At 38.9% G+C, this 15,403-nt stretch overlaps 2 protein-coding genes and 1 pseudogene across 3 annotated transcripts; all 3 read right to left on the bottom strand.

The window, feature by feature from the left end:
• Nucleotides 1-1,627: 1,627 nt before the first annotated feature.
• On the bottom strand, nucleotides 1,628-6,222 carry LOC107721161 (myosin heavy chain, fast skeletal muscle-like; annotated as a pseudogene).
• Nucleotides 6,223-8,364: 2,142 nt separating this feature from the next.
• LOC107721188 (actin-related protein 2/3 complex subunit 4-like) lies at nucleotides 8,365-12,341 on the bottom strand. 2 transcript variants are annotated; one of them, XM_016529068.1, is made up of 7 exons: nucleotides 12,265-12,296; nucleotides 11,374-11,705; nucleotides 11,168-11,286; nucleotides 10,531-10,642; nucleotides 9,826-9,921; nucleotides 9,480-9,650; nucleotides 8,365-9,387 (listed from the first exon to the last, which is right to left on the bottom strand). In XM_016529068.1, exons 2-7 carry the CDS (start codon nucleotides 11,596-11,598, stop codon nucleotides 9,382-9,384), a joined length of 729 nt encoding a protein of 242 aa, XP_016384554.1. In that variant the 5' UTR covers nucleotides 11,599-11,705; nucleotides 12,265-12,296; the 3' UTR covers nucleotides 8,365-9,381. The 2 variants fall into 2 exon arrangements, with proteins under 2 accessions (XP_016384554.1, XP_016384555.1); XM_016529069.1 differs by lacking the exon at nucleotides 11,374-11,705 and having other exon boundaries at nucleotides 12,265-12,341.
• A 713-nt stretch (nucleotides 12,342-13,054) lies between these two features.
• Nucleotides 13,055-14,170, bottom strand: LOC107721189 (histone H1x-like). The gene has a single exon (XM_016529071.1). It carries the CDS (start codon nucleotides 14,045-14,047, stop codon nucleotides 13,433-13,435), a length of 615 nt encoding a protein of 204 aa, XP_016384557.1. The 5' UTR covers nucleotides 14,048-14,170; the 3' UTR covers nucleotides 13,055-13,432.
• Nucleotides 14,171-15,403: the final 1,233 nt, after the last annotated feature.

Consider the following 15,403-nt stretch of genomic DNA (forward strand, 5'->3'; position numbering starts at 1 on the left):
GTAAACAAACTTCTCTAGAGAGTTAGTCCTGAGTTAGCCCCTAATATAAAATATCTTAAAAATGGAATTAACCTTCTATAGATTTGTAAATGGAGGTGTATATATAAATATATATATTTCATGTAATGCTGTATAATTTCTGAGCCACCACCAGCACAAAACATGACAAGCTGCCCTATTTGCATACTATTCATAACAATAGTTTGTAATATTTTGGTAACGTTTGTAATGTTTTTGCAAGTGCACATGGATGAAATGTCTTCAACCAGTCTTTAGCAGATAAGGTTGAGGTTCCACCACAGAGAAGCAGAGAAAGGGTCTGAGGACAAGGCAACAGACCTGTAGGAGCATGTTGAAGTAGCAGGGGGTTATTCCAGTGGCAGTCCTGACATCAGAGCCTGACAGTTTCACACGGATTGGGAGAAGTAGATGCACCACTATATTGTGAATCATCTTCTATCTAGAAGATTGGCCCACAGCGAATTGCAGTAGTCTAGTCTTAAAAGGACAAGAGGTTGGTTAGCTGATACGACTTGGACACCCTTTGGATTTCACAGGGGACTGCTATCCTATGCATTACTTCACAGAAGTGTAAACTTTGAGTGACAGAATACCATGTAGGCTGATTAATAGTCATTTATTTGGTTGTAATCCAGTGTGCACCAGTTTAGGCTTTGCAAAATGCATTGAGGTTACATCATATCCCCAAAGAGGATGTGAAAGGACAAATAGGACACCCCTACTATGGTCTCGTGGACTTCAGTTCTGTGTAAGGAAAGGCCACATCGCTTTTACACAATTTACCATGTAACCATAGTTTCTTATTAACATGGATACTTTAAACCATGTGAGAAGCTTTAATCTTTATTAAAGATTTATTAGAGTTTTGTCACCATGCAGCGAAATTAAGAGAACAAGTCAAAACGTTAAAGGGGTCATATGATGTTGCTAAAAAGAACATAATTTTGTGTATTTGGTGTAATGAAATGTGTTTATGCGGTTTAAGGTTAAAAAAACACATTATTTTCCACATACTGTACATTATTGTTTCTCCTCTATGCCCTGCCTTTCTGAAACGCGTAAATTTTTACAAAGCTCATCGGTCTGAAAAGCGAGGTGTGCACTGATTGGCCAGCTATCCAGTGCGTTGTGATTGGCCGAATACCCTAAGCGTGTGACGAAAATGTTACGCCCCTACCATACTGTGATGCCCTGTCCGGCCTGAGCGACGAGACAAAAACATTAAAACCCATTATAAACAAGGCATTTGTTGCATCCAGTGGGGACATAATTACGGATTATAATGACTTATACTGGCCAAACAAAGTAGTTTCACTTTCGCAACGAACCACAGCATCACACACGGCGGCCTTGAGTGAGCGGAGGCCGGAGGGCTAGAGTGAGCCCTCCGGATTCGACGAAGGAGAGGCCGGCGGGCTTGCGGCAATCACATGTGACGACCCCGGGCTGGACTCCGCTTCGTCCACGGTGAAAGCACTTTAGTCTTTGCAACTATACAGATCTTCTTTATGCACCAAGAGCTTCAAAGAGAAAGGAAAAATTGAAATCGCATCATATGACCCATTTAAATAAAAGAAAAACTGCAGCCATTGTTGTTTGGTGGTCAACTTTATTCACATGACTCAGCACAAACTCATATTACATGATTGTTTGTTGCTGTATCTTATTGAAATGTGATATTCACTCTGCAACCTCTTTTCCCTGCGGGAAAAAAACGGGAAAAAAAACACATAAATAACAGTCAAATATTCTGGACTTTTGAGTTTAGTTTGTGTATACTCAGTAGTCAACAAGTTTGGAATAAATAACTTTTTAAAAATACCTTTCCGACATCACGGCTCTTTGCCCTGAGCTTGTTGACCTGGGACTCAGTGATGTCAGCTCTCTCCTGGGCTTCCTCCATCTCATGCTGCACCTTCCTGTACCTTGCCAGGTGAGTGCTGGCCTGTTCCTCCTGTGATGAGATTACCCAGGAATCAGTAGTTTATTAAATTGTCAAACAAAATAATGATGTCTTGATTATGATGAAATATGACCATTATAATACTGTACTTACAGCTTCCTCAGCTTGTCTCTTAGACTTTCTTTCATTCATTCATTCATTATTTATTTATAAAGCACATTTAAAAACAACCCAGGGTTGACCAAAGTGCTGTACAGATAATAGAAGTCAAATAAAGATACAAATGATAATATCTAAAAAAAATAAATAAAATAATAATAATAAATTAGAAATCCACACTAAGCAAATGTGTTTTAAGTTTTGATTTGAAAGAGGAAAGTGATGACACCATTCGGATCGAAACCGGTAGGCTGTTCCAGAGTTTGGGGCCTACTGTCGCAAAAGCTCGGTCTCCACGATGTTTTAACCTCGATCTACACACAGAGAGCAATCCAAGGCTGCCTGATCTAAGTGACCTAGAAGGATTGTGATAATGTAAAATGTCAAGACTTCACTTCACTTTCAACTGCCGTTTGTCCACCAGATCCTGCAATCTGGTTATATTCTTCTTATCCTTTTCAGTCTGTTAAAAAGACTCAGCATTGTAACTAAAGTTGCTCTGTTGATGAATCATTCCTTTTCAGAAGTTAAGTAAAATCACCTACCTGGTAAGTGAGTTCCTTCACTCTTTTCTCATACTTCCGAACTCCTTTAACAGCTTCGCCATTTTTTCTTTGCTCAGCCTCAACCTCACTTTCCAGTTCACGAACCTGGGAAATAGATCGAGAAAAAAAATAGATTACAAAAATTCTAGTGTACCCTTTGGATTTCATAACCTTCTTACATATTGCACAAAAGTGTACCCTAGTTTCCAGTTTCTGGAGCTGCTTCTTTCCACCCTTCATGGCCAAACTCATTCAGACGGTGCTGCAGGTCTTTGACTGTAACCTCCAGGTTCTTCTTCATCCTGTCAAGATGAGCACTTGTATCTTGTTCTTTCTTCAGCTCTTCTGCCATCATGGCGGCCTGCAATCACACATGGCATGACTACAGCTCTTTTTCAGTGTTCACTAGATGTAATTAATAGGATTTGACTGGATAAAAATGTGTGTACTTTTATGTACATGTGGTCATATAGAACATATCAATGTGTATTTTCATACAAATAGGCACTTACATCAGTAATAGCTTTTTAGCCTTCTCTGCATTTCGTGCCTCCTGAACAGCATCATCCTCTTCACCTTGGATTTGAACTAAATTGGCCTCAAGCTTTTTTTTGTGTTGATGAGACTGGTGTTCTGTATATTGGAAAGTAACATGGTTTACCATTGACTATTCTGTGTCACGGCGCGGTACAGAAAACACACCGTGTAAACAGGGGTCTGGGTCCAAATGCAGGCTTTTATTAACTGCAGGGGAAAACAAAGTAAAAACCAAAACAGAAAACAAACAGAGCTAAGACTCTGACACACAGGCTTGAAACAGAAAACGGACTCTGACACAATACAGCCACGTAGAGCTTGCATCAGTCCCGTAACACCACTTAATAATCCTCCCAGAGAGGCGTGGGGAAGGCGTATAAATAGCCCTCAGGATGGGCAACAGCTGTGTGTGTGTGAGTGTGTGCCACCGCCTTCCACCGCCTCGGGAGAACTGCGAGCGGGCACCGCCGCTTCCGGAGCCTTGTGAGCGGACACCGCCGCCCCGGGGAAACTACGAGCGGACACTGCCGCCCCGGGGGAACTGAGAGCGGACACCGCCGCCTCGGGGAAACTGCGAGCGGGCACCGCCGGTCAGTCCCGTAACACCACTTAATAATCCGCCCAGAGAGGCGTGGGGAAGGCGTATAAATAGCCCTCAGGATGGGCAACAGCTGTGTGTGTGTGTGAGTGTGTGCACAGGTGTGTGGAGTCAAGGTAACGGAGTCCGGGAGGATGGGAAGTGGCGACCTCTGGTGGTGAGAGGGAGAACACCATACCCAGACCCCTGACATTCTGTCTAAGAGCCCAGATGAATTAAATTGGAAACACTTGAAAACAAACCTGGGAGTGTAGAAGTCCTACACGCTCACTGGCATCCACCAGTTCCTGCTCAGCCACTTTGCGGCCTCTCTCAGTCTGCTCTAGAGCAGATCTCAGCTCCTCAATCTCGGCCTGCATTAGGTTGTTCCTGCGTTCAACCATAGCAACCTGTTCTTTCAAGTCCTCTTGACCCCTCAGAGCATCAAGGTGCAGTTGGGCATCCTATTAAAAGACGAATAACTTGTTTCAATGGAATAAGTACTTAAGAAGATGAGGTTCAGCTCCCAGCTGAGGACAACTGGAACTTTTACAAGAGCTCCACGATTTTACCTTGAGCTGTCCTTGGACGTTCCTGAGATGTTTCTGAGCTTCAGCCACCTAGCGATTTGCATGGTTCATGCTGAATCTCCATCTCATTTAGGTCTCCTTCCATCTTCTTCTTGACTTTTAGGGCTTCATTTTTGCTCCTGATCTCAGAGTCTAGAGTGCTGTGCATGGAATCAATCACTCTTTGGCTATTCCTTTTCATCTGTTCTATTTCCTCATCTTTCTACGATCAATCTCCCATTTTACTTGGCTTAGCTCAAGCTGGATACGTATAATCTTAGATTCCTCATGTTCCAGGGTTCCCTGTTGACCAGTAGAAGAGCAATAATCAGTTAACATTACAAAAAAGCAGTTTTGTAAAGTATTATATTATAGTTATTCAGAAAAACTTCAGCTTACCTCAGCTTCCTCAAGAGCGGTCTGGATTTCTATTTTCTCTGTTTCGACTGTCTTCTTGGCTTTCTCCAACTCATGAATGGTCTTCCCAGTCTCACCAATTTGTTCAGTCAAGTCAGAGATTTCCTCTATGAATAATATAAAAATGAGAGTATTCACATGCAAGCATAGAAACTGTCTCTCTCTCATCTGCACTTTGTAATTGTGAAAAAAATCTTACGTTGAAGGTTTTTGTTCTCCCTCTTGAGGGTATCCAAATGGTCCAGGGCTTCTTCAAAGGAGTTCTTCATCTTAAAAAGCTCTGTACTAAGGGAACGGGTCTCTTTCTGAGCTCCTTCCAGTTCTGCTTGGCTTTCCTAATACTTTTGCCTTCCACTCTGCCAGAACCTTGAAAAAAGTCAAATGAATTTGTGAGCAAAGACAAAGATTAGCAAAGTTTATGTTGTTGTATAAACAATCAGCAGCAATTAATACATCCTGTACCTTGTCAAAGTTCTGTTGCTTCTTGTCAAGATTGGCAGCAAGAACAATAGCTCTCTCCACATCAATCATGAGATCTTCAACTTCACCCTGCAGTCGTTGCTTGGTTTTTTCCAGAGAGGCACACTTTGAGTTCACAGCCTCAATGGATTCCTCAGCATGCTGTAAGCGCTGAGCAAGCTTTTTCCTAAGAGCAACGATGAAATGTTAGTCATTGCTTCTACTTTATTTCCTGTTGTGAGGACATTTAAACAGGTGATTTCATTTACTTTGCTTCCTCAAGCTCTTCAGTACGCTGAATGGCATCAGTCTCATATTTGGTTCTCTACTGAGCTTCCTCACTGTTGGCCTTCGACATGCCACGCTGGAGCTCAGCTTTGGCCTCCTGTTCCTCCTCGTACTGCTCTCTGAGCAGATTACAGTCATGTCGTGCTGACTGAAAAGCAACAAAAAGCATTATTTGCTAATGTTGCTAATACCCGCTACGAGACACTTGTTCCAAAACACTAAACAATTATCTTGGTTTCTTCCTCAATGTGTCTCTTAAGCTCCTCAATCTGCTGGGTGAAAGCTTGCTTGCCTCTAGTCAACTGAGAAACAAGAGCCTCTTTTTCCTCTAGCTGACGACTGAATTCACCTTTTAAAAGAAAACAATTCCATGAATCCTTGAAAATGTAGGCAAAACCTTTAATTTGGAGTTTGAAGTGTGGCTTTGTACTAAAACATACCATTCTCTGTAGCCAGTCTTGCTTTTTGTGCACTTATCTCATTTAGTTGACGGATTGTTTCATCGTTTTTGGTTTTAATTTCACTCAGTTGATCTTCAAGAGTACGGCACATCTTCTACAAGTTACCCTGAAAGGAAAATTGCTATAAATATGACTGTTGTATTAAAAACGCAATATTCAGGAAAAGCAATTCTCGTGCCTTTGATTTGGCGACATCTGGGCAGCAGTGGCACCACCTGCTTCTTCAAGCCCCTCGCTGATCTCCTCAAGTTCCCTGGAGAGATCAGGGCCCGTATTCACAAAACATCTTAAGGCTAAGTAGCTCATAACTCGCTAATTTAGGAGAAAATCTTAAAAATAATGGGCGTTTCAGTCCTAAATTGACGACTCCTAATTTTTTGCTCTAAAAGTATTTCACAAAGTGTTTTAGCACTAAAACTAGCTCCTAAATCTGTGAAACGTTAGGAGTAGTGAAGAGGACTCCTAAGTCACTAAGACCAAGCCACAAACTATCCTAAAATGGCTGTTGCCGGCAATCTCCATCAGAACATAAACATTTTAGAAATATTTGACGATAATGAGCTTTTATAAAGGTATCATCTTTGGTTTTGGAGGTTATCCCAACTCCAGATTTTCCTTTGATTATATTGTTGTTTTCATTAACTAGCTGGGCAAGAAGTAACAGCTGTGCTTGTGTCCAGTTTGGTTTTCTTTTATGTTTGCATGTCTTACTATCAGCCATGATTATTCTACTTTGTTAATTAAAAGGCTGTTTATATGCATATTCACCAATTATGAGAAGCATACATGTAAGAGGTTGACAATTAGCTGAACATATACTTTAGCTTGACACTTAGCCTGCATTTTAAAATCTTTATTTGAATGTGGCAATTAACATTTTTATTTTTAACATTTATTTGAATATGGCCACATAATATTGCACTCTACAATATGTCTATGAATAAATCAATCTCTAACAGAGACCCCTCCCCTATCAGCCAATCACTTTGTGCATAGTTAGTAAGCATGGTGACATCATCCATAGCAACAAGGTCAACTCCGCCCTTACTCTTAGCTTAAGACCTTAGGTTTAACCTCTTGAGACCCTGCATCCTCATATGAGGACATTATATTTTAGTGAATTTCTCTGAGACTACACATGACACAGTTTTAAGTCTGGATGTCCTGTACAGAGCACATTCAGGGCTTTTCAGAGATACTAAATGTTTGGATGTTTCACCATGACCACTCCCTCTCCTTGGTCTTCAAAAATGTCTGATATTAATTTAGTGACACTCTTATGGAAATATGATAATATTTTGTAATTATAAAAAATAAATCCTGAAACCTAAAAATGTATTGGTGATTTAAAAAATAATCTATTGTTTTTGCCTATGCGTGTTCATTCATGTCTTTTTATTTTTTATTTTTTAATTGAAGCAAGTAATCTACCAAGGACGTAGCATAACTTATGAATGAAATATAATTTTTACATTTTTTTTAATGCTCTAAACAATGTAATGACATGAAAAAAAATACTAATTTTTTCCTAAAATGTTTTGCCGGGTCTCAAGAGGTTAAATACAATAGTTGTTACACTTATGTGATCCGAAGAGAATTATTTGACCTGTTTTTTTTATGGTACAGTAAGGGCAACTTCATCTCTGCCAGCTTTATTTCTTGACCCATCTCTTGTGGTTGTCAAAGAACCTCCCATCAGTTCAACAAGGGATCAAATGATTTATCCCAATTACACTCAGAGTTTCCTTGGGATGGGAAACAAGATAGGGGCTCTGTAAAAGGGGAAAGTGCTGTAAAAATTCTCAAGAGGTTACTCACAAGGGTGAGCTCATCTCCTCAATAAAAAGGGATATATGATATTTCAGATTTCATATTATCATCTTATAAGGATTAAGAACAAATATAGATGCACTCATGCAGCTGCCCTTCGAAAACAACAAAATATACAAGAGCCTGAAGGGAGAACAGATAGATGAGTACATTTATTTGATCTCATTTTAATTATAAAAAGAGAAAAAAGTTGCAAGATGTAAACATGAGATTGCTATCAATTCTTTGCTATACTACAAAAAGAGAAAACGGATCAAACTAAATAACAATACTTTTTATAAAAGTATTGCCAACTCCAAAATATTAGTCAAATAGTCTTATTTGCTTTAATAAAGGTGTCTTATTCTCCCTAAGTCTGTGCAATAAATGGCAGATTCCTAGATTTGTTTTTTAAAAATTGAAAATAAATCAAATTAAATAAAGGGAAAAAACATTATATTAACACCAATTTCTTAATTAGGATACTAACATATGGTAGTTTATACACATCATGTGACACAGAAGAAAGGTGAGTTACCTGACCTTGGCTGTGTGGATAAACAACTAAAAATAGGTAACTTCTACTACTATTTGAATTTCTTGTGATGAGATTTTTTTAAATATCATAAAAAGGTGTTGCATATCAAATAATTAAAAGTACAGGGGGCTGCATATCAAATAGTTACTGATCCTTCTCAGGGGCTCTTCAAATATGGGCCATCATTGTATTGTACAGACTGTAACATTCAAAATGTACAGAAGGCAGACTGCAACAAAACTTACCAAAATAAGTAATTGAACCTAAATTGAAAGAGCGGTCATTCCCACCGTACACAACACAATACAAGCAATAAAGGGATTTATTTAGCATCATCATTATTTTGCCATGACTGATATGATTCGTAAAATCCATGTGCACCAGCGTGGTTTTTTTTTTTAATATCAAAACTTACCTTGAAAAATCTGAACACAGTATACATATTTATAAAAAACACAGACAAAACAAACCGTCTAAATGATTGGACATTGAACATTTTTCCTTAGTGCTCATGAGCATCAATAAAGCTTCATTTATATAGACCCACCCTGATTTTAAGGTTTATTAGAAAGGCAGAGGTAAAATGAGTCTATCCTTTTTAATATGTACAGTACCTACTCATTAATATTCATGAGCACGAGGGAAAAAGCAGAGGCATATTCAGAATATTGCAACGTTGTGAGCGCTTCACTACTACTAAATAATAACAAAGGGATTTGGGATGATGAACAGAGACAATACACAAATGGAATTGCAGAGTGTGAAGAAACTAAATTATTTTAAAACAAAATTAGGCCATTAGCACAAAAAAACGAGAAAAAAAAAGTCAAACAAAGGAATAAAACAATAACAAAAGGAGTACTGTGGCTGTCTGTGAAAGCCATCAGTTTGCTCTTGAGTTACAATACTGCAATACTCTGAATTCACTCCTGTGACAAACGACACCCTCTGGATCCAGCTGTTCCACCTTTGCTGGTGGTCCAGGAAACAAATCGCACCTTAACTACTTCCTCCATAGCCCCACAGCTCTCCATCAGTTTTTATGGCATCCAATGTGACACAGGTATTGCAGCCAGTAGAAGGTGTACTGATAATTTCCTAAAACTGTTGAGTACAAACAGAATACAGAGTAAGAGAGTATGCTGGTGTGACACTGAACTTTTCATTCTATTAAATCATGTTCCAGAGAGACTCACATTTTTGAGGAACTCCTCTGCAACTATGCGAGCCCTGGCGTTGACTGACAGTTTCATCTCACTGATTTCCTTATCGATCTCCTCCATAAAATGGATGACAAAGTCCACTAACTTATGCTTGTACATTTGTTCTGTGTGGAAGTTAGTAATGAGGAAACTGATGTCATATCCCTGACAAAAGAAAGGAGGGTTATTCACTGTTAAAATATCATATTACATGTAGACATTTCACAACAAAGAACTTAAGATATTTGTTGGCAAAAAATAAAAATGAACTGCGAACACAAAGCTTTGTAATCACAGAAACAGGCCTAGTGTTTTTGTACGTTTCTCCACTCGCTCTCACCTCGACAGGTTTTCTTCGCAGGATGAAGAAGTTCTCAGCTCTCATCATCATGAAGCGCATGAACTTGTGACACAGGATCTTTTCAATCTCATCAGCCTTCAATGGACCAGTTGAGATGCATCATCCAATCACAGACCATTAAAGACAGAAACAAGCCATCAAACTGGATTCTTAGCTTGTTCTATTGAAACATAAATCGCATACCTACTGGCCTTCCGCAGTGGTTCTCAACCTTTGTGACTCAAAATGCCCAAAATCACCAACACAATATTCAAAGGACCCCCTTTACCAACATATTGGTATTTATATTTTTGGTATTTCTGCTGTAATTATGAAAAAATGCTTGTTTTCCAATTTCGATATATTAAACTAATCAATTACGAATACACCTTGCTTGTTTGCGTTTTAATAGCGCATGACTATTTTAAAATATAAATGACAATTTATTCAATTTAAATCCCGCTGCCCCCTTGGAAATTTGCTGAGGCTCTTTAGTGGGCCCCTGGCTGAAAACCACTGGCTTTCAGTGGACTGCATGTGTTGAGTCAGAGTGAAACCAACCTCCCTCTCTTGTCTCATCACCACCACAATACTTCTCTTTTTGTATTAGAACATTTTCAGTTTTCAATATATAACAATATTTCAAGACCCATCTCTGAAAGGATAGAAAGAGTGAGTTTAGGGTAAAACAACGAGTGTTCTAACCTGTTTGACAGCAATGCTGACTCGCACAGAGTTGATGGAACCTTCTATTAAGACCTTCTCTTTATCATTCCTACTGATTACAACAGGCTGAAGCAACAGCTCCTTACTGCTCCTGTTGAGACAAGACAAAAATAGTCAAGCATACACACAAACATTCTGCATACAATGCCGTATAAATAGGCTAAGTGTCTATTGCAGTCTGCACCACAAGTGGTTTTAAACTGGCATGCTGAATCACCATCAAATGGCCTAAAATCTGCTGCATAACAACACTATCAGGGGTCTCATGATGTCATGCATTTAAGGACCACGAGCAAAACAAAAAACTTAATATAAAACTAAACCCCAGATGCTCATGAGTAAAACATTAGAAATTCTCATATGTCCACTATTTCTTTAAAAGCTGAAATGAAATTTTGAAGAATATATTGAATTGGTAGGTTAGGTTTGGCTGTTTACTGCAACTTCTGCAAGTATTCGCTTTCAAACTATCTACCTCATATTGTTCATATTGCAAACATTTAAAAATGTTGATGTTAAAGTTTTTAACCAGCCAGATGTACGCCACTGACCTATATGAATCATGTAACGTTTACACACAAATAAAACACATATGCAAACAGTCACACACACTTACCGGACTTCAACCTCAGGTTTGTTGTGTCTTTCAACCACCTGCGAGGAGAAGTTTTCCAGACAGAGAGCTGCCTGCAGTGTAGCACGCACCGCATTCAGGTATGGGCGCAGAGTCGCCGTCTGATGAAACGAATCAAACTAAATCAGTACTCAGGATGAACCATGTCAGCTACCTTACAGCAAGCAAGCACTTAGCAAATGGCTCACAACTTCCACTCTATTTGTTCCACACACGCCTGAACCTGCAGGGGAATTCTTGGGATACTGTACTTCTGCACAAGTCCTCCAAAGAAAAAAAAAAACGATGCTGTACACATTAAGTGGCTCAGTCAACCCGCAAACACCAAGAATCTTTTCATAGACTGCACACTTCTGAAATCTTACACTTCCTGAACTTAAATTCAAGACATTGAGGAAGTGCAAAACCTGCATGAAAGATGATGAATATTAAAACACTGACCTTGTTTAGTATTATGTGGGCTGCCTTGAATTCAGAAATAGCTCACTGCATAGAACTAGACTCTAAAACAGACCGTTGCCTGTACACATCATTAACATACCTAAAGCAAGTTAATATTGTTATACTGATAGCTGGGATAAGCACCTATGACATGTTGTGGTGTGCATAAGCAAAACAAGTAAATATCACAGAAGTAACCAGCAACTAGATCAACAGAATTTGCACTTATACGCCCGTTTATTCAAATGCGTAACAGTACAGAAGAAACAAAATTTGTAGCACGACACTGGTTTGCCTATTGATTATTTGCTGGCCATCGATTAAAATTCAATATGAAACAGGTCAGTTTGAGTTGGTTTGCCCATAATACAAAAACCCTGGATTTCAGAGCGCTGGCATTTTTAATAGATATTAAATTGTCAAATCAATATCAGTCAACCCGCGACTGGGGAATAAGGGTGGGGATGTTAGCAAGTGAATTAGCTCTACGAGCCGACTGAGCAACTTCATACCAACGCAGAAACAAACACCAGCAATCAGACATTTGCGTCACAACAGTATTATCATTCATGTAATAAAAATTATATATACAAAACACAGTTTGTCTTGTTTCCCGAAGTGCTGAAAGGCAATCCTACCATTTCTGTGTACCCGTTGCAGCCGAAGACGGAAGTGCTACAAACACCGGGCGACTTCCGCGAGTAACGCCACTCATCTCATTGGAAGATACCAACTTTTCACCAAGTAGGGGGCGACGACTGTAAAATTCGACCTGATTTTTCTGTACCTACTGTTTCTAGTCGAAGACATCTTGATACTGAAAGGGGCTAACATGCCTGTATTATGCTTCATTCGCTGACATTAATGCTTACTATGGACTTTACTTGATACAAACATTTTTTTGCAATGTTGTAAAAGAGGAGGTTCTTGTCAGTTTGTAGTGGTGGCAGAACTTAAACTTTTTTTTATTTGTATTCACAGTACTATTGTATCTAAACTGCTTTACCACGTAATATTTGTGTATCATATTTAAAATCACATTTTGCATGAGGGTCTTTTTTAAAGAGCTCCGCAGGGATTTAAAAACAGCAGTATGGGGAAAATTTAGGAACATACATAAAAAAACATTAAAAGATAAATATTATTGTCAAAACATTATAAGATTCGGCGAATAAAAAAGTTTAGATCTCCAACAACTTGATTAGATCCCAGATAAGTAGTTTTAAATGTATTTCCCTTTTTATTGGTGATTTCAAATGATTTTTGTGCATGCACCCTTTACTGTTTACACACAAAGTGCTCAAGGTAATATTAAATTGAATCGTTAATCTAATCTTGCATATATTTACGCTGTTTAAATGAACAGGTTAAAAGGCATCCCCATTAAACACCCGTCAAGAAGGTTGTGCAGCCATTTTTATTTAAAAATCAGATTTAATTTGACTTTTTTTTTGCAGTTCAGCAACATTTCATATGGAAAAAAAACACAGTTCTAGCTTATATTCACAAAGCGTTAATCTTCGTCTAGTTAGCTAGTACCAAGTATCCTGTTTAGTGCAGCAAACGAAACAGTCACTTTCATAAAAAAATTTAAAAAGCATGACGTCCTGCAGCAGTGCAGAAACTAAAGTGGGTGCGTCTCTATGAAGCCGTTTCTAGAAGAACTAGCTACATCAAACCCTAAATGACAGCATACCTAAAGTCAACAAAAATATCAAAATATAAATAAATAAAAAAACGATTCCCCTTATCTGTGTCCTCTTTCCAATAAGCTATATACAAAAATTCTTCATTTTCACAGAAAGTCTATTTTGATTTCTTCGCCTTAGTTGCCTTCTTCACCGGGACTTTTGGCTTTTTTGCAGCTGCTTTCTTCGGTTTGGGTGTCGCCTTCTTAACACTCGTCTTCTTCGAGGTCTTCTTTTTAACGGGGCTCTTTTTGGCGCTCTTCTTTGCAGTCACTTTCTTGGTCGCATCTTTTTTGGACGCCGGCTTTGCAGGTTTTTCTGCCTTGGTCGCCTTGGAGGCACTCTTCTTTGGCTTTTTCTCAAATTTCTTCTTATTGAGTTTGAATGAGCCGTTGGCTCCCAGTCCCTTCACCTGCACGAGCGTGTCGTTGAGCAGGAGCGCGCGGATGGAGTAGCGCAGATACATGCGGCCGTTCTGCTGATCAAACCAGCTCACTTTCTTCGCTTCCTTGTATATCTTGAAAAGCGACGAGCCGTTTTTCTCGCCCAGGGTTCGGATCGCATCGATGACGAGCTGGCTGTACTTGCCGGGCCCCTTGCTCTTCTTTTTCTTCTTTTTAGCTGGAGAAGCAGTCACGGCAGGTTTTGCCTTATTCGCCGATGTCTTCTTCGTTTTGGTTGCTGCTGAAGCAGGGGCTTGGGCGGGTGCTGACTCTTCGACCTCAGCAGACATGATCAAATTTGATGCGTATATATGGGTGTTTCCGAGAACGAGAGAATATCAGCTCTAGCAAGCGAGCATTATCTCAGCGTTTTGAATCATCAGATTTAACTGCGCCACGCGGACGTGATTGAGAACAACAACACCGTCAGAAGAGGCGCTTGTGGAGTTGTGTTTTCTTCCATGACTTTGGGAGCTATTATCTTGTTAGTTTGACATATATTACTAAGTTAAATTATTCATATGGGAAGTGCAAAAGTAGCTCTTTCTGACAGTGTGCAAAAGTGGTGAAATAAATGCAAAATCGTGGCGCGAGAAAGCAAAGAAAAGATATTGTCCACACAATGCCTTGCGATTTTGGGTAGGGGCACTTACTTTGCGAACGAAAATCTTTTTATAGATATTGAGACCGTTCGTACAATAAACTTGCTGTGAAAATTTAGAAAGTAAAGATTCTAAAATTATACTACTCAGTCCGTGTTTACCAAACGCCCTCGAGATGCAAGCAGTTTAATTTCACTCAACTAACACATTATACGCCCTCCCGTGGCTGTGTATTGGCAAACTTTTTCTTTGCTCTTTTTTTCCTGGTGACTTAACACTGTATTCTTCTGCGCCTGTGTGTGAAAGTGATTTTTTTTTTTTTCTCGAATAAAAACATTACATTTTGAGTATTTGACCGTTGTATGGTAACTTACGTTAGTCAGCACACTTTTTATGTTTTAAACGGTTTATTATATCAAAGGTGTTGAGCTCAAATTGCTAGAATTTGATGAGTCTGACAACTCGTTACAGGAACATCTAGTCATGTTTAGCATCTCAAAGGATCTTTACTGCACTGAGCTGTAACATGAGCGGTAAAGATGACAGATTAGAGATAAACTAAAACTTACTGTGATTTCATTTTGACCATCTGGACAATACGAGTTGGTACAGTAAGGAGACCATAAAAACTATTACGGCATGAGACATATAGTTTAAATTATGCTAAAACACGATATGATAACAAATCAAAGTTTAGTTTAACAATGAGTCTAACTAACAATGGGGTATTTTTCTAAAATGTTGAGCAAACTCCGCCCCTATTGTGGCATGAGCTGTTAAAAACTTCAGGGGTCGCCACAGAATTAATTTGTATAGTTAGTCCTTCCACACAGGATACAGATTTGGTTAATATAACCATAACGTGATACTTCTGAGAGTTTCAAAACATATTTCAAAATATTTCAGAGAATAATAAATAATACAATTCAGAGAATTTAAAAATTTTCAAAATAATTCACTTTCTCCTCTAAATGCCTTTATCCCAGACATTCAGCACTAGATGGCAATCTATACCTACTGATAATGGTTTGTGTTGAAATTTTA

Source organism: Sinocyclocheilus rhinocerous, unplaced genomic scaffold (genome assembly GCF_001515625.1).
Source record: "Sinocyclocheilus rhinocerous isolate Xijiao unplaced genomic scaffold, SAMN03320098_v1.1 scaffold2106, whole genome shotgun sequence".
In the NCBI taxonomy this organism is placed as follows: Eukaryota; Metazoa; Chordata; class Actinopteri; order Cypriniformes; family Cyprinidae; genus Sinocyclocheilus; species Sinocyclocheilus rhinocerous.

Coding starts and splice junctions, on each gene's coding strand:
- LOC107721189 (XM_016529071.1), bottom strand. CDS start 14,047: ATGTCTGCTGAGGTCGAAGAGTCAGCACCCGCCCAAGCCCCTGCTTCA.
- LOC107721188 (XM_016529068.1), bottom strand. CDS start 11,598: ATGCAGGTTTTGCACTTCCTCAATGTCTTGAATTTAAGTTCAGGAAGT. Junction 10,643..11,167: donor AAACCTGAGGTTGAAGTCCG/GTAAGTGTGTGT, acceptor TTGTCTCAACAG/GAGCAGTAAGGAGCTGTTGC. Junction 9,922..10,530: donor TCAGCATTGCTGTCAAACAG/GTTAGAACACTC, acceptor GGTCCATTGAAG/GCTGATGAGATTGAAAAGAT.